The sequence below is a fragment of the Tenrec ecaudatus genome, chromosome 4 (assembly GCF_050624435.1).
Source record: "Tenrec ecaudatus isolate mTenEca1 chromosome 4, mTenEca1.hap1, whole genome shotgun sequence".
NCBI lineage: Eukaryota > Metazoa > Chordata > Mammalia > Afrosoricida > Tenrecidae > Tenrec > Tenrec ecaudatus.
Window position 1 is genome coordinate 26,786,055 of NC_134533.1, and position 26,568 is coordinate 26,812,622.

The window sequence follows — 26,568 nt, forward strand, 5'->3', positions numbered from 1 at the left end:
AGAGACCTTGTGGACAGAACTGCCCCTGTGGGTCTCCATGACTGTCAATGTTTACAAACGCAGAGTCTCTTCTTTCTCCTGAGGTACTGCTGGTGAGTTTGAACTGCTGCCCTTGTAGTGAAAAGCTCACCTCATAACATACTGTGCCACTTGTTATTTCGGTTATGTGCTGCCAAATCAGTTCCTCCTCGTGATGACCTGACAGAGAGCAGCATGACACACTGGCCAGGTCTGTGCCATCTTTACCAGTGTCAATCCATCTCCTCCACCCCCTTTTTCTCTGCTCCTCTCCATTGCCAAGCATGATGTCCTTCTCCAAGGGCCAGTCTCTCTGGAAAACATGTCCAAAGTGTGTGAGACAGAACCTCACCAGCCTTGCTTCTGAGGAGCATCCCAAGACAGATCTGTTTGCTCTTCTGGCCGCCCTCAGAACTTTCAGTGTTCTTTGCCAACACCGTCCTTCAAATGCTTCCTGATTCAGTGGCTAGCTCTTACCTGTATGGGAGGCGGCTGAAAATATCAATGGCTTGGGTCAAGGCTTGCATTTCAACCCTTTAAAAAGGTCCTGTGCACCAGACTGGTCCAATGCAGTATACGTCCGATGGCTTGCCTGCTGCTTCCATGCGCACTGATTGTGGATCCAAGCAAGATGAATTCCTGGACAACTCCTCTCTTTCCTTCTCTAGGTTTCTGATGAGGTGGGCTATTGGTGCAGTTGTGAGCACGCTGGTTTTCTGTACACTGACTGAGGGCCCATACTGGCAGGAGAAAGAGGAGGCTCTTCTGCTCCTGTCAAGAGGGACAGCCTCGGAAACCCACAGGGCGGCTAGCGGGAAGGGACTCCATGGCAGTGAGATCACCTGATGGAAGCTTCTCTTTGGTCTTCGTCAGCAAATGCGTTACGTCCTCCTTGTTTTGTTGTCAATAAGCCGATGGCAGCTCTTGCTCACACAGTCCCGCTTCTTGGGCTCTCTGCTCGGTATATTGAATCGTGTGGTGAGAGGATGCAGCCTGACGCACACCTTTCCTGAGTTTCCACCACGCAGCGTCCCCTTGTTCTGTCCCTAAGACGGCCTCTTGGTCTCCGCAGTTTGTGCATGAGCACAACAACGGATCCTGGGACTCCCATTCTTCTCAGTGCCGTCCACAATATGCCATGACCCTCAGCCCAGTGAGTTTACAGTCAATAAAACACATGTAAACATCTTCTATTTACAATGTTCCGCTGACCGCCACAACGTCACCAGTGGCTGGTCCTCTCAAACTACCTCTTCTTTGTAGTTTGTTCTTAGATCAGAAGCTCTGAGGAGCCAGGTTCACCGAGGGTGACCGTGCTGGTATGTGAAATACCGGTGGCATCGTTTCCACAGCGTCACACAAGCCGCTGCAGTATGACAAAGTAGCAGACCAGTGGTAGAGTCTTCCCTGTAGATGTATGGATAGCATCGTATCATTGACAGGACCGTCCTTCAGGACGGATCTTAGAATGTCCTCTTTGACAGTGAATGTGCTGTTCCTTTATCAGTGTGTCATTCTCAGCAGAGCCGATTGTCTGACTGTCTGAACAAAATGACCGATACCCGTCCACTCCCGGGAAGGCCTAGGCCAGTGGTTCTCAACCTGTGGGGGTGGAACGACCCTCGCACAAGGGTTGCCTGATTCATAACTGTAACAAAATTACAGTGATGAAGTAGCAACGAAAATACTGTTATGGTTGGGGGGGTCCCTACCACATGAGGAGCTGTCTGAAAGGGTTGCAGCCTGAGGAGGGCTGAGAACCACTGGCCTAGGGGGATCTGCCTCCATCCGTGCCATTTATTCTTGACGTGGTCCAATTTTCCTAGATTCGTACTTCATACCTTCCATGTTCTGATTATTGATGGTGTTTGCAGCTGTGTCTTCTCATTTTGAGTGCCTCCCAACCTGAAGCCATAAGCAAACGCTGTTTTCTTCAAAGTTTCTTTGAGTAAAGCTTAGCATTCTTTGCCAAAGGCAAGATTCCAAGGACTAAACAGGGAGCTGTTTCTTGGACCTTGACTCCCATCCTCTGGAAAGCTTAATTTATATTCTAGAATACCTCAGGCTGGTGTCATGGAAAATTTCAGAAACAAAAGAAGCGATAGAAACAGATCCAAGCAATGGTAAGTGGGAAATCTGCGAGCTGCAGCCATAGAATGAATACAGATGTCAGAAAGAAAACAACAGGTCCCTGTGTCCCCACAAATGGCAAAAGAGCCGAGGAGTGGAAAGAGACATTGTGACTTCATCAAAGTGAGCCATCAAAGCGACCTGGCCCCACAGCCACTGTGTACCAGGTGTGCACACACAGGGCTGCCGGCCAGAGAAGCTTGGCGACAGGGAAGATTAGGGGAAAAAATGTTTTTAAAAAATGTTTCCTTCCTGAAATCCTATACTCGGTTTCCGTTGACCCTGCTTACAGTTGTTTGTCATCTTCTGGGCCCATCTACAGGTTAAAAGCACGCGCAGGGTTAACAAGCACACGGATCTCTGTGTTGCTCCAGGGGACCTTCTGAACTAGCCACCAGCATGCACCTCTGCTAGGTCATTGGGAGTTATCTCCAGACCACTCCACAGTCAGAGCAGACAGTCTGCAAAACCATGCCCGGGGGGAGGGTGGCAACATACGCGAGGATTGGGCTCCATCGTGACTCTTGAGTAAGTGTAAGGAAGTTCTCCGTACCAGGCGGTAAGTCTGGGTTGCTGATAAGTTATATCTGAGAAAGAAAACACAGGGCCTTTGAAATGATTCCGTGCTAGTTACGGAGAACCTACTGAGTCACAACTTTGTGCCTCACAGCATGCAAGAAGTTACCAGAAATGCAAAGGAGCGCTAACGGGCTCTGACCTCACAAAGCAGCTGGGATTTGAGGAGGGTGGGTGAGCGCCCAGAGGACGAAGAGACAGGAGAAGGCTCTGGGGCAGAGAAAACCTGGGGTAAGACTGCGCGGAGACGTGCGTGGCTTGTGACGTCACTAATGACTGGCAAAGGTGCAGGAGCCGCACGGGGCCCAGCAGGGTCCACTGAGGGGAGGTGCCAAAGCAGCAGGTGACCGGGTGGGTGTCTAATGCTCGCATGCAGGAATTCGTGGCAGACAAACTGCTCGCCTTGTGGTTCGATGCTGTAAGACCGCTTTTGATTTCAAATGAAGGAAAAAGATCTGACCAACTATAGCATCCCGCTGCCCTCGGCCTTTGGCATGCAGACTTTCCTAGGTGGGCTACTCCCCCCCCCCCCCCCCCCCGATAGACGTCAGCGTTTGCCACGAGAGCAACTACAGTCAGGGCAGCTAACAAGCACCAAAGGCTCCGGGCGTAACAGGGGTTCTGTTCTGAGCTTACGGCGCATGCTCTGGTTGAATGATCCCAACTACCTCACACGATGTAATCTGTTCATTAGTTCTATAGCACAGGCTCCACGACACCTCACAGAAGGTTTACCTAACTGGAATTTGCTAAAAGTGAGCCACCACAAGTCCTACTGTGGAAATTATCGGGAGAAAGGTGCCCTCTCCAAGCTGTCTCCTACACTAATGTCAGAGCCACAAAAATGAAGCCTCTTTCTTCACAGAAAATTTCAATTCACTCCCTGAGCCCGAGAAGTCTGTGCCAGCACACAGCCGCCCTCCAGTGGCCATCTCTGGTGTAACTGCTGCGGATGTCCCTCAGGTCGGAAGCCGTGCTGTGTCATCCTTACAAGCCCAGGAGCTTGCAGACGTTGATGCTACGGAGACTAGAACGTCCCGGGGAAGATAAAGTGAGAACCAAAGGCCCATCAGAAGCAGAGCAAGAAAACAGGGCAAGCAGGATCAGAACAATGAGCGTGCCGGAGGTTTCCATGAAGGAAGCCAGTTGGCACCATTGGAACTAATGAAAGCAGGGAACTGAGACAGAGAAGCGTCAACCACCACTAGATCAGACCAAGCCTCTTGTGAATCCCCGACGGCCACACCCTGCACCCGACTCCTTCCACGTTCGCTCTCATCTCTGCCCTGTCCACCCGCTGGCTCTTCTTTCACCCCCTCGCTGGGTTTGACACTTCTGCTTAAGACCAGTCGTGGTGAGAAGAGGCTGGGGAGCGGGGGGGCGGGCAGGCAATGACACCACTGTCCCAGAGACTACTCACCCTCTCGGACGCCGGTCCTCTGTTTCCAGGGAACGTCCTGACAAAGCTGCTGCAGAATCCAGTCTGCTTCTTTCAGGTCCACAAAGCCAGGATACAAACACACCCTTGAGGCAGACAGAGCCATTGTGCAGCAAAGACAGACAGGGTCCACTCGCTCATCTGAATGCGGCCATTGTGGGTCGGTGAGATCACAGACCACATTTCCCCCTGCGAGCAGAGCCTATTCTCTACCACCCAGGGCACCACGCTCCTGACGGGATAGAAACCCCTTTCGTGTTAAGAGCAATCAGACAAGCAAAGGAGGATGAAAGAATTCGAGGCAGCTTTTCTGTTGTGAAGCTAATCGAGCAGTTCATAGCGTCAGTACCGCTCCGGCACAGCTTAGCTGTGGGACCTTGAACGGGTTACGGCTTTCGCCCCAGGAACATGAAGATGATTCCCACCTCACTGGGTTACTGTGAGAAGGAAATAGACCAAAATAACGAACACCTGACGCCCACCCCCAGGTGATCTTAACACCTGCGGTCTCCTGGGACCCTGCGCATTCCAGGGAAAGCTGGCGCTCATTCGGTGCCCGGATCAGAATAGGGCCCTTCTTTCGGTCATCCAGAGCACGCTTATTTCAGCGCCAAATCAGCTCCCACTGGTTTGGGATCACCGAAAGAAGGGCTCCGGGACCCGATGGGACATTCGCTCGAGCAGTCCCGATGGTGGGAAATCCTCCCCCTTTGACGGTGCATTTGATTTTCTGAGAGCCATTTGGCACTCAGACCCGATTAACGAGATGAGACCAATCTAGCAGCCCCCGAGGGTCTTGTGGGACTGGTGGCCTGGCTCTACCTCTACCGGGAAGGTTCCGAGGATTCTGAACAACAGCAGCACCGATGACTAATGACAGAGGCCTTCAAATCTGGTGGAGCCAGACAGAGATAGGCTTTCAGATGCTGTGAAAGGTCTGGTGCATTTGTTTAAAGTGGCTCGTGATAGTGACAATTAGTGTATTTGTGCATTAAGGCAATGCTTTCAAAATGTTCTTCCAACCACGGCTAACCCTGAATCCATCCTAGGTATTGTCCTTCCTTTTCTAGAAATCCACCGGGATGTGGCGAAAAAGCCCCACAGGGTAGAAGTTGAGCCTGGACACAACTCTGCTCGTAAGTGACTATTTGGCCCTCAAACAAAGGGCCCGATCTCTTCCGTTCTCCAGCACTCAGCCGACAGACGGGGGCAGTAATAGTTACTCTACCTGACAGAGCCGGAGGAAATGTTCTGAAGCTGCAAATGGCATGTGTAAAGGAATTCTTACCAAATTCTTGCTGCCCAACAATTCAGGGGCAGAAGTTACCTACTTGAAATAAGGAAGCGAAACGTTTGGATGCTGTGCCTTAGTGGGGAAAGGATGCAGTCACTGTGTGCTGAGGGGTCACTCACCTTGATACACCTGTGGGGGCCAAGCTGATTTCATGTGCACCCTCCTTGCTAAGGAAACAAAAGATACAGACGTTGAGTTAGTTAATTGTGCCAACCTGGCCGATAAACACATGTGGGGTTAATTGAAGGGTGGAGGGATAAATGGCTCGGTGAATCTCGCCTTTCAAGTTCTCGGGTCTCTTGCTTTCTGATGATCGGACCAGGGTGCTGCTGCCTTAGTCAGTTTCCTGCTTTAGCTGGCAAGGCTCACTTCCTGCAAAATATCCCTGAGGAGAAGTCACATGGTCCTACCCTGATGCAGCCCTGGGTGCTGGAGCAGCCAGCTGTGTGGAGACCCCTGCCAACGCTGAGATGCTTACATGTTCACTGACTCAACATTCCTCCTGAAGTCAGCATCACTGCATGTGTTTTGTGAGATGGAGGAGGACTTTGTGGATTGGTGTTGGACACATGAGTTAATGGGTTAACATTGGATTGGTGGGCTTGGGCAGCACTGGGTTGGGATGTTTTCTTGATGCGCACTTAACCTTTATATGAAACTCTCTTATACATGAGTTTCTATGGATTTGTTTCTCTAAAGTTCCCAGGCTAACAGACGTGTTAGTGCGATGTAAAGCAATGTATCCTTTGTCCTTTTGAGTTTCCAAAATTCTAGCTCAACGACATAAACCGAGCTAGCTCTGAGGGAGCAGACTGCGCAGAGTGAGCACTTCCATCGTGACGTAATGGTAAGAGGCCGTGCGAACAGAACCCTGACCATGGAGACGAGGAATGGCATAGATTAACGCTGCCCTTTTCCACACTGTCCACAACTTAGGTTGGTGTGAGCCAGAAACCCATCGCACACAGGGGGGCAGGCAGAACACCGCGTTGGAGACTGTGGGATGAAGGGTGAATTTAACACACAATAACTAAATCTCAGGGCTCCTGACCTTCCACTGTTTTCGCACACATGTCCACTTAGGTTCCACCTTGGGCTAAAGTACTTTGATGGCCCCCCATCAAACCCAGAGCGCTGTATTCTAGGTCCTTGTGGTCCAGCTCCATCTCCGGAGAGTTTCTACCAGTTCTCTCCTCCAGCAACTACAGGCTGCACGGCATCTTCCACAAATGGCACCAGGGTTCTAACTGCACACACCGCCACAGCTCCCCACGTGCTGGAATGCCTTCCTGATGCCCAGGATTCCCAGCTTTGACCCCGTAAAAAAATCCTGCAGCCTTCAAAACTTCAGCTCAGCATGACCTTCTCTCAGTCTTACCTGACCTTTAATGTGCTGGAATACTGGCAACCACCTTGCCCCCGTGCCACCAGTAGGTCTTACAGATGAGCCCACTGTTTCACGATGGACAGGATGATGCTTTCTCTGCTGACATCTACTTCACTTGTTAGGCTGTGGACTTGAGTCACAGTGACCCTATAGGACAGGGTAGAACGGCCCCTGTGAGTTTCCGAGACTGTAACTGGCTATGAGAGTAGAAAGCCCCTTTCAGCCAAGGAGCTGCTGGTGGTTTCAAACTGCCAGCCGACCTGGTGGATCGCCGCCCAACGCACAGCCACGGCACCGCCGAGGCCACTCTGAGTCAGTATTGACACAATGGCAGTAAGTTTGCCTTTTTTCTGTTTGTGTTATTATTCTGTTTGCCAGTACCCAGCAAGCAATGAAAGCTATCTGGAGGTAATCAAATGTGAGAAACTGTGGGTCCTGAGCAGCAGGGTTAGGCCCCTGAGGAGAACAAGGAGACAAAAATTAACCCTGGTGGCAGCTCACGGCAAGGTCCAAAGTTCAAAACACCCAGCCGCTCTGCGGGGAGAAAGATGGGCCTTTCCAACCCTAGAAAGAATTGCTGTCTAAGAAAAAGGACACAGACTGGATATGGGTGTCGCCAAGACCACAGTGTCAAGACCTTATGAGCAGAGTGGTCCATAGAACTAGATAAGTGACATCTTTCACACTGCCTTTGTCAGTGCAGACATGTGTAGCCTCTTCGGGAGATATGTCTCTTTGAGGAAAATGGTGGAATATATTGCCATGAATATGTACCACATAATATTAATGTATACACTGGAAGTATCAAGAGGAGATGGAAAGAATACAGAATCACTGTACCAAAAAGAACGAGCTGACATTCAACCATTTCGGGAGGTGGCACGTGAGCGAGAACTAAGAGTGCTGAAGGAAGTTCAAGCTGTCCTGAAAGCATTGGCCAAAGACTCCAGGCAATGATGGAACATCAATGGAAATGTTTCAACAAGCTGATGAAGCACTCACTAGTCTATGCCAGGAAATTTGGAAGACAGCTACGTGGCCAACTGACTGGAAGGGGTTCCTATTTGTGCTCATTCCAAACAAAAGCGACCCAACAGAATGCTTAAACTGTCAAACAATGTCATTGAAATTGCTGAGACAGACTCTGGGCCTCTACCCAAGTCCTCCCTCAAAGCAAGAACACTTTGTTCTAATAGCTTGGCATTCTGTGATGCTCATGCTCACCTTCCTGACACGATCACTGATGACAAAGCGGGTGCATAAGCAAACGTGTTGAAGAAAGCTGATGGTGCCTTGCTATTAAAAGATATAGCATCGGGGGTCTTAAAGGCTAGAAGGGAAACAACAAAGCCCACAAGGAAGAAGCACACCAGCCTGTGTGATCAGGAGGTGTCGATGGGATCAGGTATCAGAAGATCCCAAACAAACAATTATATTGAGGTAAATGAGGGGGGTCAGAGTAGAAACCCAAAGTCCATCTGTACACAACTGGACATCCCTCACAGAAGGGTCACAAGGAAGAGAAAATCTGATCAGGGAGCAGTATAGCACCAAAGAAACATACACCATGCCTCCAGTTCTTTACTGCCCCCCATGCCCATTTATCATGACCCCAGTTCTACCTTATACATCCTGCTAGACAGGACTTTGTACATTGGTACAGGTAAGAGCTCTCGACACACACGGAATCCGGGACAAACCCCTCAGGTACAGTGATACCATGAGGGTAGGGGGTAGGTCAGGGTAGGAGAGGGAGAAGAGGGAAATGACGGGGAAAGGGGAAACTGATCACAACGATGGAGGAATAACCCATCCCCCGAGGGGGACAAATAGCAGAAATGCGGGTGAAGGGAGACAGATGATGTAAAATATGAAAATAATAACGCTAATAGCTAATTTATCAAGGAGTCACATGGGTGGGAGGGTGTGGGAGGGAGGATGAAACAGGAGCTGATGCCAAGGACTCAAGTAGAAAAACAATGTTTTGAAAAGAATGATACAACATATGAACAAGTGTAATTGATACAATTGACATATGGATTGTAATAAGAGCTATAAGAGCCCCCAATAAAATGACTTATTAGAAAGAAAAAGATTGCTGAAGATTATTCAGCAACAGTTGCAGTAGTCCATTGGCAGGAAACTGTCAGAGGTTCAGACCAAGTTCAGAAGAGGCCGTGGGATAAAGTATATCACTGCTGACGTCAGATGGATCTTGGTTGGAAGCAGAGAATACCAGAAGGCTGTTTACTTGTGTTTGCTGACTATGGAAAGGTTCCGGCTGCATGGACCATAACAGACTATGGATAGCCTATGAAGAATGGGAACCCAGGACACTACACGGTGCTCATGCAGAACCAGCACGTGGATCGAGAAACAGGTGTTGAAAAGCAGGGATGTTACTTCCACGACTAAGCTCAGGAGAGACCAGTCCCTGGAAAAGGACACCATGCTTGGTGAAGTGGCAAGACAGTGAAAAAGCGGAAAACCGTTGACAGGATGGGCAGATGCCACAGTGGCTGCATCGATGGGCTCAAACATAGGAACAATTGTGTGGACGGCACAGGACCAGGCCGCCTCATTCTGTCAAACATAGTACAACTGTTGTACATGAGTTGGAACTGACTTGCTGGCACCTGACAATCACACACACACACACACACACACACACACACACACCACTCCCCCCCCCCTCCCAGAGGAGAAAGATGTGGGTTTCCCGAGGGCAGGTCTACCCTGTCCTACAGGGTTACTATTAGTGGGCATTGACAGATGGCAGTGAACTTGGAGTTTTTGAGTGTATATAAAATATGTAAATGAGTTGCCTATAAATTTCCCCAAAGTTCACAGTGTTTCAGTGGGATATGTATTGGGGCCACATTTAGAAACTGGCTCACTTTTAATGTGGGGATCATCCCTGACTATTAAGAAGGAGGAACAGAAATAACATCGTTAAACTTTATTTTTCAAGAGACCTTTTACTAAGTCTTAAATAAGACAAACACAAGACAAAGACAAATCACCTCCTGAGGCCACAATGGTGTCCACAGAGCCACGGCCACGCTGCTAGTTGCAGAGCACAGGAAAGCAGCCATGAGGACTGGGGCAGACCAGTGCATCGTGATCACGGGCGGCACTGGGGAAGTGACGGGGCAGTGTGGCTCAGACACCCACCTGAGTAGCATAGTGAACATTAGACATTAGATTTCACAAACACTAGGGCCAAGCAGGAATGGGTTCTGTCTCCTTGCTCACAAACTCACAATTGCCCACTTTTCCAATTTGACTCTACCTCCTGTACCTTCTAAAGGGTTTTAATTCTCTTTACCACCAATGGACACAATGCCACACTGGTACTTGTAAAACAATTAAAGACTGCTCGAGGTACACTGAGCACTCAATTGCTATGTAGTCCCCGCCCCTACATTCGCAGGCAAGTCCAGAGAAGTGGTGATAACCTATCATCCACGGACGGGTTACACAGCTAACCAGTGGCAGGAACAACACGAAGTATCCTCTTTCAAAGAATGCTGTTTTAAAACAAAGAAATGTGTCCAACTTTTTCAAAGATATACAAGCCAATCCACAAACAGGCAGACATCACAGCAGATGGCTCACAGACGATGATGTGCACATGACGCTGAGCTGGTAAACCCACATGCTTTCTACTGAGGATTTTTCCACAGTCGATGGAAACTGACAAGCAGAAAAAGAGGAGGGATAGCATCGCCCGCAAGTTCTGAACAAGAACATTTAGACACAGCTCAGTATAAAAGGAGTGTTTACCATTGTTTAAATTGCGCTGGAACAGCTATGTGGTTTTAATACATGGACTGTGAGCTTTCCAGACATTGAGCAGCTTTTACAAGCATTGTTAGTTGTGGTGTGATGCACTGTTTATACATGGCCTCTCTTGCAATGGTCCTGCGACTCCCACCAAATGTTTGGGTGAGACGAGGCAAATAAGGTGCTTGTGACCTACCAAGGGGGTTCAACAGCTTGCTAATGATGCTAATAAAGTGCACAGCACCCTTGTGCAGATGGGACCATGCAAATAAGGTATATGAACCCTAATGAGATTGGCGAGATCCTCCATTCTCCTAGGTTTACAATGAGCCACCCCAGAGGTGGGAGCAGGGGAACCCCAAGCATCGGGAGCTGGAAGTGGAGCATGTCCTTGGAGAGGGGCCCCCTGCCCTGAGAACCTCCTAGACTCAGAAGACAGAAGGAGCCGCAGCACCAGCGATGGAGGGCGCAGGACGGTGCAGAGCCAGGACACGCAGGTGAGAAGGGCCTATCCCATGGCGCACGGTGGTTACAGTGAGTGAGGGGCGGCTTCCTGAAGGAGGGGTGCCCTGCGCACTGAGCAAGCTAAAGAGCTAGCTTTGCAACACTGAACAGAGGCCAGGCTGGGGGCTGAGGGTCACAGAAAGCCCCACCTGTGGGCACAGCTGAAAAGAGGCTGTCTTGATTGGAGAGCTTTATCCTGCATCATTTCTGATCCTGAATGGTAGCCTGTCACTTCCCTGACCAGACCCACAATCATGAGAAAGGTCTGGGAGTTCTGCGTGGCCACTGCACCACATTACGGAGGCCAGCAGAGGAGTGGCGTGTGGAGGCGGGAGGGAGGACCGGGTCAAGTCAGGCAGAAAGGAAGGAAGGGGAGACGAGACACGTCTGACCTCCATTCATCGGAATCTGCATTTGGGTCTACATTCATAAGGGATACTGGTCTGTGATTGGTGTTTCTTGCAGTATCTTTGGTGTCGGGGAAGTGTCGACCTCATATGAGGAAAGGGTGAGGGAAGTGAGCCCTCCCTCTTCACGGGGCGGATGCGAACGGTGAATCTCCCTCCTCCCTGGGAAGCTGGCCCAGGAAGCCAGACACTGCTGTGCACCCTGCTTACACTGGCACAGCGGAACTCACCAGGCTCCCCAGAGCCATGCCTCAGCGTCTCTGGGAACGCCGTCCTCGACCTGGCCTTGCCTCGGTCAGGAGATGCTGCCGCTGACGGCATGCAGAGACGAGTGAAACAGGGCCAGGGCACCTACACCAGGGCTGGCGTTCACTGTTCGGAGATCTTGCATTTTCCACAGCGCAGATTGGCAAAGGCAGACAGGCTTCTCCCAAGATCATGTTTATAGAGAGCTGACATAGGAACTGCCCAGCCTAAAACGTAGGCACTCACTGAGCCACTATCTTTCCAGATGGGAAACCCAGGGCTGGGGAGGATCCAGGATCTCTGTTTCGCCTGGAGCGCCATGTTACTTACTCAATCACTCGTGGCTCCGGGGCTCTGCGCACAACCTGAAAGGAAATAGGCAGACCTCACTGTTGGAAAGATATCGGATTCCTGGGGAGACTTACCTGCAGAACCGGGTTACCATATCCTCCCGTTTCTGGTCCAGTTTTAAATTAAAAACAATCTTTTTATGCCAAAGCTGACCCAACCAGAGACTCCTAAGTCCCCTTTCCTTCTGACCGCTGCACCCTGCTAGAGAAGAGTGAGAACGAGGCAGTGGAACTCATCCGTCTGTCTGGCAGCCAGCAGCTCTGGAAAACCTTCCTGACAGGAGATTTTAGAATGATAATAACAGGAGGTTTTAATAATCATGGATACAATCGTTACCACAGCAAGATACTGGATTTTTTGCGCCCCATCCTCCAGGTGTCCCCACTTTATTAAAAACAGACTAAATAAACTACACAGAGAGACTGGAGAAGAAAGACAAAATCTCAATGGACTGGCTTCGGGGGTAAATTCCACCAAACACTTAAAGAACACACACCAAGTCTTCTCAGACTCTCCTGAACCCTAAAAGAGGCATCTCTCCCTCACCCATGCTGAGGGCAGCAGGCCCCTTACGCCAAAGACAGAGAAAGGTTCTACAACAAACAAAGAAAGCAACAAACCGATATCTTCATAAATAAGCATTTTTATTAAATACTTTTATTGGGGGCTCTTGCATCTCTTATCACAATCCATTCATCCAGTGTGTCAAGCACTTGTGTACATTTATTTCCATCATCATCTTCAAAGCATTTTCTTTCTACTTGAGCCCTTGGTATCAGCTCTTCATTTCCCCCCCCCCCTCATGAGAACATTTTTTTAAAAAAACAAACTCACTATCACCAGGTCAGTTCTCACTCATGGAGTCCCTGTAAAACAGGGCGGAACTGCCACTGAATACAGATCTATATGATATATATACATCATTTTATTGGGGGCTCATATAGCCCTTATCATCATCCATCCATCCATCCATCCATCCATCCATCGTGTGAGAGTAACTCTTTATGGGAGAAGAACGCCTCATCTTTCTCCTGCAAGGCAGCTGTTGGTTTCAAAGTGCCGATCCTGTGGTTAACAGCCCCGCTCACCTGGCTCACTGCTCCACCAAGGCTCCGTATTCCTTATGAATACAGATCGCAAACCCTTGGGGAAATATTGGCAAACCTAAACACACACTAAAGGATCATGTGAGGAAATGAAGTCTAGCATGAAAATGTAAAGGTGGTTCAAAATAAGAGAATCCACCAATTGACACAGAGGGGTGTTTGATGGAATCCAACACATGTTCATGAAATAACACCCGACAACTAGAAATAACAAGGAACTGCACCATAATGAGCATTTGTGACCATCATATCCAAGGGAGAACTGAAAATTCTACGACCAGAAATCAGAGGATGCCCGCTTTAACCATTGCTGTTCAACAGCAGTCTGGAAATCCTGTCGCTGCTACAGGAAGCCAGTTCCGAGCAGAGCACCCCTAAGTACATCAGAACAAAACACTGCCTGCTCCTCCTGAGCCACCCGCACAGTCCTTGCTACTGAGCCCCTTGCTGCAGCAACTGCGTCACCCATCTCATGGACTGTCTTCCTGGTTTCCACTGAGCCTTACATTACCACGCGTGATGCGCTTCTCCACGCGAGTATGTCCGAGGTATGTTGAGATGAAGTCCCACTACCTTCACTCCTGAGCAGGATCTGGCTGTACTTCTTTCAAGGCAGATCTGGTTGCTCTTCTGGTATATTCAGTCGTTTTCACCAACACCATAATTCAAAGGCCTCAATTGTTCTTCCGCCTTTTTAAAAAAATCGTTTTATTAGGGGCTCACACAACTCTTATCACAATCCATATGTACATCAATTGTGTAAAGCACATCTGTACATTCATTTGCCCTCATCATTCTCAAAACATTTGCTCTCCACTTAAGCCCCTGGCATCAGGTCCTCGTTTTTTCCCCCTCCTTCCCTGCTCCCCCTCCTTCATGAGCCTTTGATCATTTATAAATTATTATTTTGTCCTGTCTTGTGCTGTCCAGCATCTCCCTTCACCCACTTTTCTGCTGTCCGTCCCCTAGTGAGGAGGTCACATGTAGATCCTTGTAATTGGTTCCCCCTTTCCCCCTCCCTCTACCCTCCCCGTACGCCACTCGCACCACTGGTTCTGAAGGGATCATCCGCCCTGGATTCCCCGTGTTTCTTATATACTATCCAGTTTGTGCAAGCATGTGTGTCGGTTAGAAATACCATGGCGGGGCCAGGCACCCTTTCAGGCCTCAAAGCAATGTCTTTGCTTCTAACCAGCACGTTAAAGAGCTCTTTTGCAGCAGACCTAGACAATGCAAACTGGCATGCTGATCTCTTGACTGTGGATTCCATGAGCATCGATTATGGATCCAAATCAAAGAAGTCCTTGATAGTGTCAATGTTTTCTCCGAATGTTTACCGTGATGCTGCTTACTGGTCCAGTTCTGAGGATTCTGCCATATGTTGAGGTAGAACCCATGCAGTCTTTGACACTCACCAGCTAGTGCTTCGAGCCTTCTTTGCTTTTGATCTGCAAGGTTGGGTTCGGCCAGCATTTCAGAGATTGTTCATGAGTTTTCCTCCAATCCTGACGCCAAGTTCTTCTTTATATAGTCCACCTTCTCAGGTGATTTGCTCAGTATAGAGATTGAATAAAACGATTTCTATTTGTAGATGCCATGACCTCACATAGAAAAAGTCTCAAAGAAACCACAAGGAAGCTCCTAGAGCTAATCGATGAATTCTGCAACGCTGCAGGGTCCAAGATCAACACAAAATCAACCCCTTCTATACAGCAAACAAGACAGCAAGAAAACGAAGAAACAATTACACTATAATAGCATCTGTAGAAATAAACTTAACCAGGTAGGTAAATGACTTGTACAGTAAAAATGACAAAACAATACTTAAGAAAATTCAAGAAGCCTGCAGCCTTCAGCATGAAAACCAAAATCCTCACAATTGGACCAACTGACAACATCATGATGAACAGAGAGAAGACTGAAGCTGTCAGGAAATCCATCCTGCTGGGACTCGCAGTCAGCGCTCATGGAAGCAGCAGCCAAGAAATTCAATGACATAGTGCACTGCTTCCAGTTCTTCATCTGCATGGGAAAGTGGGCACTGAATAGGGAAGACTGGAGAATCCATTAATCTGATGACGGTGTTGGTAGCAAATACTGAAGGTCCCATGAGCTGGCAGAAGAACAAACATCGGTCTTGGAAGAAGCACCACCCGAATGTGTCACATATTTGGCTATGGCGCTTGGCAAAGGGCAGCGAAACCAAGGAAGGCCATTGCGGAGACGGACTGGCAGTGGGCTCCGAGACAACGGCAGTTGTGAGGATGCTCCAGGCCGGGGCAGTGTTGCTCTGTTGCACACAGGGTCGCTATGAGTTAGAACTGACTCGGCAGCACCTTGCAACAACAAACTAAGTGGAAAGAGACTCTGTGTTCATGGAATGAAAGACTGGAATGTTGATAAGATCTTACTATTACTCAAAATGGTCTACACTTTCAATGCAACCCCAATCAAAATTCCAGCAGCCTTTTTTTTGCAAAACAAAAAAGCCAGTTCTCAGACTCACGTGGGATTGCACGGGGACTTTGCCTGCCCAGACAATCTTGATGAAAACGGCTTGCGGTACCGACTGTACAACATTTCTTGATATGACTGAACGATTGAATTGCATGATACTTGGAATTAAGACCCAATCAAACAGTTTATATTTGAAAAAGAACAAAGTAGAAAAGCTCACAGTTTCCAATTTCAAATGTACTATAAAATTATAGTCATAAAAATTAGTGACAGTCTACATATAGATCAGTGTATAAAATTTTAAATTAAGAAATAAACCCATACCTATGGTCACATGATTACTGGTAGAAGTGTTAACTCCATTCAATGGGGGAAAGAATAGCTCTTCAACAAAAAATATTAAACCAAGTGCTAATTCTCCACCTGAAAAATCTCATACCGTATTAAAAAATAATTTAAAATAGGTCAGTGACCTAAATACAAGAGCAAAAGCCATAAAACTGTTCAAGCAAACATAGGGACAAGCATGCAGATCACTTTTTGATGATGGAGTCCGCGGTATGACACCAAGCGCATGAGCAACAACAGTGATCACCCAGAGGACTTCATCCAATGAGCGTTGGTGCGCCAAGGACGCTATCCAGCACGTGAATAGACAGCCAATGGAATGGGTGGAAATAGGCGGGAATCATTTGTCTGATAACATTCCAATATCCAGGATATAGAAACAACTCCTATAACTCAACCGGAAGGCAGCTCAATTCAAAAATGGACAATGGGCTTGAATACCTCTCTCTCCAAAGAGCTATCTATATCAATGACCAATAGCCATGTGAAAAGACGCGCAACGTCATTGGTGATGAGGACAATGCCCATGGAAACCAGGTGCTCCCCCCTGCTAGATGGCCCTCAAGGAGCCCTGGTGGCATCGGGTCATGAGCTGCACTGCTAACTGCAGGGGCAGCAGCCTGAAGCCACCAGCTGCTGCACAGGAGAGAGACGGGACTTTTTCTACTCCCATAAGCAGCTCTGGTCGTGAAGACTCCCGGGGGCAGTTTTGCCCTGTCCTGCAGGGCTACTATCAGTCGGCATCGGTTCCACGGTAGTGAAGACGGCTCGACGAGAAAACCCGAAGGCACCAGCATTGAGGCTGTAGGGAGACACTGGAACCTGCACCCACTGCTGCTGGGAACGACGGATGGCATGGCCACTTTGGGAAACAGTTGGCCAGGTTCTCACATTGTTGAACACGGAATGTGACCCAGCAATTCTACTCACAGTATGCACCCCAAAGACACGAAAACAGGAACTCGGATACTTGTACACCGGTGTTTATTACCACTATTTGCAATAGGCAAAAGGTGGAAACAATTCGACAGATGACTGGATCAATGAAATGTGGTATATCAACACACGATCATTATTCAGCCAAAACCTGTCCAAACAACATATAAGGTATGACACGGAGGAGACTTAAAAGCAAGAAGCTGCGTGAAATTACTCAGCTACAAGAGGACAAATATCGTCTGATCTCACTTATCCTAACGACCTAGAGCAGGCAAATGCAGGGGAGAAGGGAATGAGGAAACACTGCCCAAGCAGTTCTCCTGGGGGCTGAAACACTGTGGAAGCAGGCAGGGGTGATGGCTATGCAACGCGGTGGACAGAACGAATGTCACGGAGATGCACGCTTCCATTTACAATGGCAAATGCTGGGTGATATTTTATCACAATAAATTAGTAAAACAAACAAAAAGGCACATCGTCAAGGGTACCATGCATCTTTCTCTGCAGAAAAAAATGCTAAAAAGCCAGTATTTTGTAACAAGTTCCAACCCAGTTCCAGAGAGGTGTGCTGTGCTGGCACTGAAGACAGCATGGTCTCAGGGCTGCCAGAGCGCGGGGGCGCGGGCCATGCTCCTCCTGGGGCAGCCTTCCGGCCTACGCAGGCCCACTGCACAGCAACTGTGGACTGGGGGCGGATTGCAAGAAATCCTCCGGCATACTAAGGAACTGGTCCTTCGCATTTCATTATTGTGAAAGGCACCCCGCTCTCCTATTTATTAGTGAATGTATTCAGTCACCTGGTGGCTTATTAGGAAGCCCTGGTGCAATAGTTGTTCTACCCTGGGCTGCTAACTGCAAGGTCGGCAGTTCAAAACCATAAGCCGCTCCTTGGAAGAAAGAGCTTTCTACTCCCAGTAAGAGCTGCAGTCTCAATAAACTAGCGGCCATCTAGCTGAGAAGCAACAAAGCCCACATGGAAGAACCACACCAGCCTGTGTGATCATGAGGTGTCGAAGGGATCAGCCATCAAAGAACAAAAAATCATATTATTGTGAATGAGGGGGAGTGCGGAGTAAAGACCCAAAGCCCAAAAGGGCCGTGGGTAGGAGAAGAGCCAGTCAGGGTGCAGTATAGCAATGAGGAAACATACAACTTTCCTCTACTTCTTTAATGCTTCCCACCACCACTATCATGATCCCAATTCTACCTTACAAAGCCAGCTTGACCAGAGGATGTACACTGGTACAGATCAGAGCTGGAAACACAGGGAATCCATGACAGATAAACCCCTCAGGACCAATAATGAGAGTATTGATACCAGGAGGGAAAGGTGGAGAAGAAAGGGGAACTGATTATAATGATCTACATATGACCCCCTCAGTGCGGGGTGGGGGGGGGGGACAACAGAAAAGTGGGTAAAGGGAGGCATTGGTCAGTGTAAGACATGGAAAAATTATAATTTATACATTATCAAGGAATCGTGAGGGAGGGTGGAGAGGAAGGGGAAAAAGTGAGGAGCTGATACCAAGGGCTCCAGTAGAAAGCAAATGTTTTGAGAATGATGATGGCAACAAATATACAAATGTACTTGACACAATGGATGTATGCATGGATTGTGATGAGTTGTATGAGCCCCAATAAAATGATAAAAAGTTGTATGAGCCCCCAATAAAATTATATATATATATATATATATATATATATATATATGTATAAAAAAAGAGTTGCTGTCTCAGAAACTCTCAGGGGCAGTTCTGCCTTGTCCTGTAGGGTCACTATGAGTCAGCATGGACTCACTACTTATTGGAATGTTGACTAAGTCAACCATTGTCACCGTTGAAGGAGAAGCAAGTTTACCTGCTGGGGCTCTGTGAACACAAACTCCCCGTCAGACAGGTGATGTTCCTGGGCCCTCCAGGTCTGACTCGGCCTCTGGAGGAGATGACTCTTAGCAGTGGCAGCTGAAGAAAGAGAGACAATAGTCTCAAGCCAGGGCAAAGTTGGCTTGCATCACCTTCTACTGAGCAAGAGTCAGTGAAATTCACCCGGAGATAACCACTATGGCATGCTGGTAAAGTGAACAGAAGCCCTTCACACGCACGCACGCACGCACAGTGGGATGAGGGTACGAACTAAAAATGAAGAACATTAAGATCCCACCTTAGATTATGCTCCTCAACAACCAAAACATCGACCTTGTTTTGAACACGTCCTTTAGTATCAATAGACATGGGAGGGTAGTCTAACCCCAGCATACAGTGGGCACGGAGGGTGGTGGTCCTCTATCACAGGTAACGCAGACACTGCAGATCCTTACCGGGTTGGGCCTGGCTCTTCGCAGGCCCGGCCCAGGCTCCCTGCACTCGGGCGCGTTGTCTCTTGTTCTCCATCTTGACCAAAGGCTTTTTTAAAAAAAGGCTTCTGTTCTTGCCTTTCAGAAGATTTCATTCCGGATTCTCAAGCAACCAAATGCTATTTTAAAAACAAGAAGGGGGGTTGGGAAAAGGGGGGTGGTTGTAGTCAGGGCTGCACCCTTGGATGACTGTGCCATTAATAGATTCCACTCACAGCAACCCGGCAAGACGGACTGGGGCCGCCCCTGGCTGTGAGTTGAATCAACTCCAGGACAATGTTGAGGATTGTTGGTCCTTTTTCATCTCGACAGAAGTAAATTCCCGTCTTTGCTTCTGCGGAGTGGCTGGTGGATTTAAACCACTAACCTTTCAGCTAGCAGCTGAGCACCCAGCAGTTTAGCCGCCAGGCATCCTTGAGCTTGGACTATGAGCAGGTAATTATAGCCTTTGAGACAGAAGAGATGGCTCAGTAGTCACCCAGAGCTACTATGCAAATTCAACTTCTGCCATCACAGGGTCTCAATGGAAGTCGCCGTCTTTAATGTTTAGATTTTGCAATCATATCATTTAACCTCCCTTTCTTTCACAAGAATAGGCATGTTAAAAAATCCCAAAACCAGAGTCTACATTAAGCCATGTCACTTTATTAGTGCCCAGAGTTCCTAAGGACCCTAAAGTACTCTCACTGTCACCTACCGGGTCTCTGGAGAACAGCTTACAACTTACAGCTCAGCTTTAAAGTGGATTTTCATATTAAAATCCATATTTTATCAGCTACCTGTATCAAATGTCCATCACAGTGTAGCACAGTCATCCCCGACATTCAGGAAACATGATTTGGGGTAGGATACAAGCATATTTTTATAAAAAGCATTACAGGAGATGATTTAGTGCTTGTATGTATGGGGACCAGTAAGTTAAATGGCGGACCCAAAGTCACAGAGAAAATTAATAGCACGTGGGTTAACATTCAAATTTTATTAGGCGCCCAAACCAAAAAGCCAGGATGCCATCGGGTCAAAGCTACCCCACAGAACTGCCCTGTGAGTTTCCCACTGTAACCATTGACACAAGTAGACGGTTCCTCACTCTCCCAAAGAGCAGCTAGTGGTTTTGAACTGCTGACCTTGCAGTCCAATGCATAACCACTATGCCACCAGGGCTCCTTCATTAGATACCAGTCTTTGGTTAGTGGAAAACCCACCTCCTAAGCACAGTAAAACTAACACAACACCTTTGTCAATGAAAACTCGGCCCAGCGCTAGCTCAGAAGCATGCATGACTGCAAAAATAAACAAAGCCAGATGGCTCAGGCCGCATGCTCTGAATCTGACACGTTTCTGAATGCGTCTGACTCAGGAAGCTGTACACCTCAAGTTCTCAAACACAAGTAACTCATTTGATAGCTTATTCTCTCTAACTACCCCCAAGCCTCGTCTCTAGGTCTTCAGACTCAGTCAAGTTGAGCTGAACTCCAGGCAAATGTGTTTAACAAAATCCCCAGGGGATGGGCAACGCCTCTCCTTTCACAATTGAGGACATGCTGTCATCTGCCCAAGAGGTCATGACAGAATCAAGTTAACAATCCTCCAGTCACAAGGACTTGGGGAGGAGGCCTGATAGCCACTTGCTCTCATCCACGACCTTAAACGTTTACCAGTACCCTTAGCTAGAGTCTCCAAAGCACTAGGCCCTGCTCACCTCCTTGTTCCATTCACAGAGATGCGTATTCGCCCACATCAACCTTCTACTCCCAAATAGTTATCTGCCAGGCCTTTTGAAAATACAGACTCAGGGTCCCACCCGCCTGGAATGTGCAAAGTTCTGGACCTGTTCTTTCACTCCAACCTGCACCCGGGGATTTCTTAGCCAGATAAAAGTTTAGCAATCCTACTTAAAACCAAGTATACTGCCAACGGAGTGGATTCTGACTCAGTGAGCTAACAGAGCAGTGTAGAACTCTCCTCGGGGGATGGGGGTGGGGGTGGCGGTTCCAGACTGTGACTCCTAAAGGGAGTAGAAAGCCTCATTTTTTGAATACAGAAAGGTTGGTAGTTCCCAACCTCTGAGCCTGCGTTTAGCAGCGCAACACGTAACCAATACGCCACCAGGACTCCCCTGGGAATCCTACTGTTTAGTGCCATGCAGTCGGTTCGGACCCATAGCGACCCTATCCATCTACAACAGAACGAACCACCACCCCATCCTGCACTATCTTCACGGCTCTTCTGTTTGAGCCCACTGTTGCGGCCACTGTGTCCGTCCATCTGGTGGAGGCCCTCCCTCTTTTTCGCCGCCCCCCCTACTTTATTTTGGGAACCCCGCTGCATTACACACAAGCCAGGGCTGGCTTTCAATGGACATGCCCCTTCCCAGCCGCGCAGCCGGAAGCAAATGACAGCAACTTTCTGAATCTCCGTCAACGGGGACCTCTCCCTCTCCTTCTCCCAGGGGAGCCCGTCTGCCCTCTTAACGACTCAGTTTCGCGAACATGCTCCCTCCTACGGAACCGCCACGGCCCAGAGAGGGCTCGGCGGCCGAGGGGCGTTCCCATTCAGGAGGCCCGGGAGCCCCGCGTCTGGGGTCCGGGCGGTCCCTTGACCCCGGCCGCAAGGAGCCCGCACCTGCCGGCGGGCCAGGGACGCCGCGCCGAGGAGCCGCACCTGCCGCTCCGCCACTCCCGCCGCCGCCAGCCCGGGGGACCTTAACCCGCGGGACACCGACCGCGCCGCTCCCCACTACGGGCCGTGGCGCCGCGCACTTCCGCCCGCCGCCACGGGCGCTTCCGGTGTCACCGCCCAGCGTCCGGGCGGCCCCGCGGCCCCGCGCCCAAGGCCCGGGCTGGTGGGGGGCCCGGCGCTGAGAGCAGGTGGCCCGGCACGTGGGAGTGAAACGTGCTTCCTGGGAGGAGACCCCTGGGCGCCCCGTTATGGTCTTTGCAGGAGGAGCCCGGGTGGGGTGCGGGCAAGGGCAGTTGGGGGACCGGGTCGTACAATGCCAAGCAAACCAAAGCAGAAAGGTTTGAGATGTAACATCAGCCTCTTGTGCCCCCATTGCCGCCTGGGCATGCGCTGACCCAATAGGGTCAGAGGCCAAAGCGATTCCATCTTAGTTCCCCAGTGCACAATGCAAGGTTTCAATAATCGGCACTGAAATCCTTGAGTGAACAAATCTGAGTTTCAGTTCAAACACCGCTGTCGGAGGTCTGTCATCTAGTGCAATGATTCGGCTTGTTAATAAAACGAGGACAGCACCTTTTGGGGACATTAAATGAGATCATGTCGATGATGAGTTTAGCAGAATGCCTGGCACACAGTGGAAGCTCAATAAATAGCAGGAGTGTCTAATCTTGAGAAATATCTTTAAAATGATCATGTTATTGGGCCTCTACTCAAGTACTCCTTCAATGCAAGAACACTTTGTTCTAATAACCTGGCATTCCACCATGCTCACCTTCCCTACAAGATTACTGAAGACAAAGCAGGTGATAAGCAAATGTGGTGAAGAAAGCGGATGGTGCCCAACTATCAAAAGATACAGCATCTGGGGTCTTAAAGACTTGGTGGTAAATAAGCGGTCATCTAGCTGAGAAGCAACAAAGCTCACATGGAAGAAGCACACCAGCCTGTGTGGTCACGAGGGTCGATGGAGTCAGGTATCGGGCATCAAAGAATAAAATATCATATCATTGTGAATCAGGGGCAGTGGGGAGTAGGGACCCAAAGCCCACCTTGTAGGCAACTGGACATCCCCTTACAGAAGGGTTGTAGGGAGGAGATGAGCCAGTCAGGGTACAGGGTAGCAACAATGAAACATTCAACTTTCCTCTGGTTTCTAAATGCTTCTTCTCCTCCCCCTACCTCTCCACCACCACTATCATGATCCCAATTCTACCTTACAAATCCGGCTAGACCAGAGGATATATACTGCTACAGATAGGAACTGCAAATACAGGAAATCCAGGACAGATGACCCCCTCAGGCCCAATAATGAGAGTAGTGATACCAGGAGGTAAGGGGAAGGTGGGGAGAGAAAGGGGGAACCGATCACAATGATCTACATATAACCTCCTTCAAGGGGGATGGACAACAGAAATGTGGGTGAAGGCCAGGGAGACATTGGACAGTGTAGGACATGAAAATAATAATAATTTATAAATTATCAAGGTTCATGAGGGAGTGGGGGTTGGGAGAGGAAAAGGTGAGGAGCTGATACCAAGGGATCAAGTAGAAAGCAAATGTTTTGAGAATGGTGTTGGCACCAAATGTACAAATGTGCTTGACACAATGGATGGATGGATTGCAATAAGAGTTGTAACGAGGTCCCAATAAAGTGATTTGAAAAATAATTTTGATATAAAATTCACATATCATACAGTTCCATAGTGAAGTCACTTTTTTTTTTCTGGAAAAACTTTCTTTTTGGGGGGTGGGGTGGGGAGAGAGGGGCACGGTGCTCAGTCCTTGGCAGCGGCCTTCCTCATGGCGGCCAGCACGTTGCTCAGCTCCTCTCTCTTCCTTGTGGTTCGGATATGTGTGCTCACTCGATTCTTGATGAACTTCAGTGCCCGTTTGTCCTTGGAGACCTTGAGCAGCTCCATGGCCCTTCGCTCGTAGGGTGCGAAGCTGCACACCTCCCGGATCATGTCCCCAGCGAACTTTGTGTGTTTGGTGAGGTGCCCTCGGCAGCGGCTGTGCCTGGACTTGCTCATGTTCTTGGTCACCTTGTGGTCCTTGTCGAGGCCCACGGCCATAGTGGAGCACACAGCCACGGCTGCAACTCTTTGATGGCTGCCGCAGCAGAAAGACGTGAAGTCACTTTCTAAAAGAGCTGTATCTACCTCATCACAATCAGTTCTAGCTTACCCGCCTCCCTCATGCATTCATTATTTGCTCCCCAATTCCCCTCACCCTTTCCCACCCCGATCCTGATACGTCATTGAATCAGTTATTGTCTCTATGCTTCATAAACTGGGAAATCTAACAGAAACAATAAAAGACAAAACAGAAATAAATAATAATAAAGGCTGCCAGCAATATTCAAATAAGCAGATTATTATTATTTTGCGGGGGGGGGTCATGGAGCAAGCAAGAAATATGTAAACCAAGAGCAAATTCAGGTTGGGTCATGAGAGAGGTCACCTGGCCAGGTGTCTTATCAGCGCAGTCCCACCCACCATCATGCAGTTTGCAAGCATCTCTGTCTGATAGCAAAGCTGCCTGGATCCTTTCATTAAGGACAGCGGGATCTGCCACAGGCTGTATCTGAGCAGACACTCTGCAGATGGATTCTGGGCTCCCACGCTCCTCCACAGCCTACAAATTGAGTGTTCACAATTTAAGCTCCAATACTTTTCCCTTCATCATATTTTGGTTTTGTTATTGCAACTTTGGGACTATGTGGGGGAAAGACAGCAACCCCACAACTAATCGCGGGTTCGATAGGCACAATTGTATTGTACAGTTAATATATATATTATAATAAAGTCATAGCAATAAGGATAGAAGAGAGATTGAAATAATGGAGTCAGACACATCTTATGGTAGCATGCTCACCTCAGCTCCTCTTGGTGGTACAGGGCAGGAGAGAGATATATTGCTAACTAAGGCCTATGTATCTTTGGGGGTATGCGTGCCTCCTAATTACAGGTAAAGACAAATGTCACAGGAAGGGGTGGTACAATAGGCCATACGAGCAATGGGGGGGGGCTATACAATGGGCATAAGCATAACAGGAAGGGGACGAGCTAGGGGTGTCCACATGATAGGAAGGTGAGGGACTAGGTATATAAATGTGACAAGATGGGCGGACCCTAGATTCATGATTCCCACAGGACTACACAGGGTGATGTGCTTCTTCCATGTGGGTTTAGCTGCCGCCTCACTTAGTTGGCTGCCTGCTTCAATACAAGCCTTTAAGACCCCAGACACTATTCTACTTGATAGCCAGGCACCATCTGCTCTCTTGACCACACGGTGCTGGAGCTCCCATGCCTTCAGTGATCTTTCCATGAAGGTGAGTATGGAGCAGGGCCATGTGACAAGAACTCTTGTTGGATTGTGGCCAGAAATTAGTGGGAGTCCAAAGTCCATATGCTTTTCCCCTGGCTGATGAATGAGTCTGGTTTATTTAGAGGTCTTATTAGCATTTTATAACAAAGGGCGGGGACTAATTGATCATCCCCCTGGGGTATAAGGTGATTCCATCAATACTGTGTCCAATGGCATAGAATTTAAGGCACTGTTGAAAAAAGGAGTTTGGGCATGTGTTGCCCAGCTATGACCTGCAATCCACGAGTTGGTGCTGTGTACAGATTGAATTCTCAATGGACTGAGTTCTGTTTACCGTGAGCATTCAGGCTGGTGCTAAAGGGAAAGTTCCTCTAATATTTCAAGGAGGACATCTGGCTGTGTACTTGGTCTTTAGTGCAAGGTGGTCAGAAATACAGATTTGCACTGATGTGGGAGTAACTCATGGACTGGTGGTGTAGCCAGGGCAGGAAGGAATACAGATTTGCACTGATGTGGGAGTAACTCATGGACTGGTGGTGTAGCCAGGGCAGGAAGGAACAGGAGTGGAAGAGCTGTAACAAAGAAACGTGGGAAGTAGGTATGTGGGAGGAGGGATATGATGGTGGCACCGACCGGGAAGAGAGGCTTTGGATAACGAATTAAACAAAATGATCTATTCTGTCAGCGACAGCCATCTTCTTTCCAGGCCATAATATAGCCATGGGGGCAGGAGGGAGGTGATTTATGCCTCCGCTCACCAGCAGGGGCTTGCCCTTACCCAAACAGACCTAACCCTACCACTCAAGACCCCATCTCCAAAGGATTCCGTTGGGGACCATCCAACAGTCTAGTGGCAAATTAATTACATCGGAGGTCTTCCATTATGAGGAGCTCAGAAATTCAACCTCACTAGAACCTATTCCAGGTACCCTGGTGGTGTAGTGATAATACCTTGAGCTGTGATCCACACGGTCGGCAGTTCGAAGCAGTTGAGAGGGAAACCCACAGAAGTGGGGGTGGGTTTGGGGTTTGACTCCATGGCAGCAATGAGAGAACCTATGCTGGTCATCGATCGACTTCCCTTCCGCTCTGCCGTTTCCAGCTGTCTCTCCTTTCTGCAGGTGATTGGTTGCAGGCCGGCAGGCATCACACCTGGCGACTAACAAAACTGACATGGTTCTGCCTGAGCCTATTTCCAGGTGCCTGGTTTTCACTG

General features: G+C 48.8%; 1 protein-coding gene and 1 pseudogene across 2 annotated transcripts in view; both read right to left on the bottom strand.

Annotated features, from left to right (window-relative positions):
- The window catches only part of ALKBH3 (alkB homolog 3, alpha-ketoglutarate dependent dioxygenase), a 59,866-nt gene extending 37,743 nt beyond the window's left edge, over positions 1-22,123 (bottom strand). The window contains exons 1-7 of one of the 2 annotated variants that reach the window (XM_075545855.1): positions 22,005-22,123; positions 19,305-19,459; positions 18,845-18,948; positions 12,117-12,151; positions 5,576-5,623; positions 4,145-4,248; positions 2,647-2,735 (exon numbers count right to left, since the gene is read on the bottom strand). In XM_075545855.1, coding sequence (XP_075401970.1) covers positions 2,647-2,735; positions 4,145-4,248; positions 5,576-5,623; positions 12,117-12,151; positions 18,845-18,948; positions 19,305-19,377 — 453 coding nt within the window. In that variant the 5' untranslated portion in view covers positions 19,378-19,459; positions 22,005-22,123. Of the gene's footprint in view, positions 1-2,646; positions 2,736-4,144; positions 4,249-5,575; positions 5,624-12,116; positions 12,152-18,844; positions 18,949-19,304; positions 19,460-21,965 lie in introns of both variants that reach the window. The other variant, XM_075545854.1, reaches the window with a different exon arrangement.
- A 1,674-nt stretch (positions 22,124-23,797) lies between these two features.
- On the bottom strand, positions 23,798-24,280 carry LOC142445772 (large ribosomal subunit protein eL36 pseudogene; annotated as a pseudogene).
- Between the last annotated feature and the right edge of the window lie 2,288 nt (positions 24,281-26,568).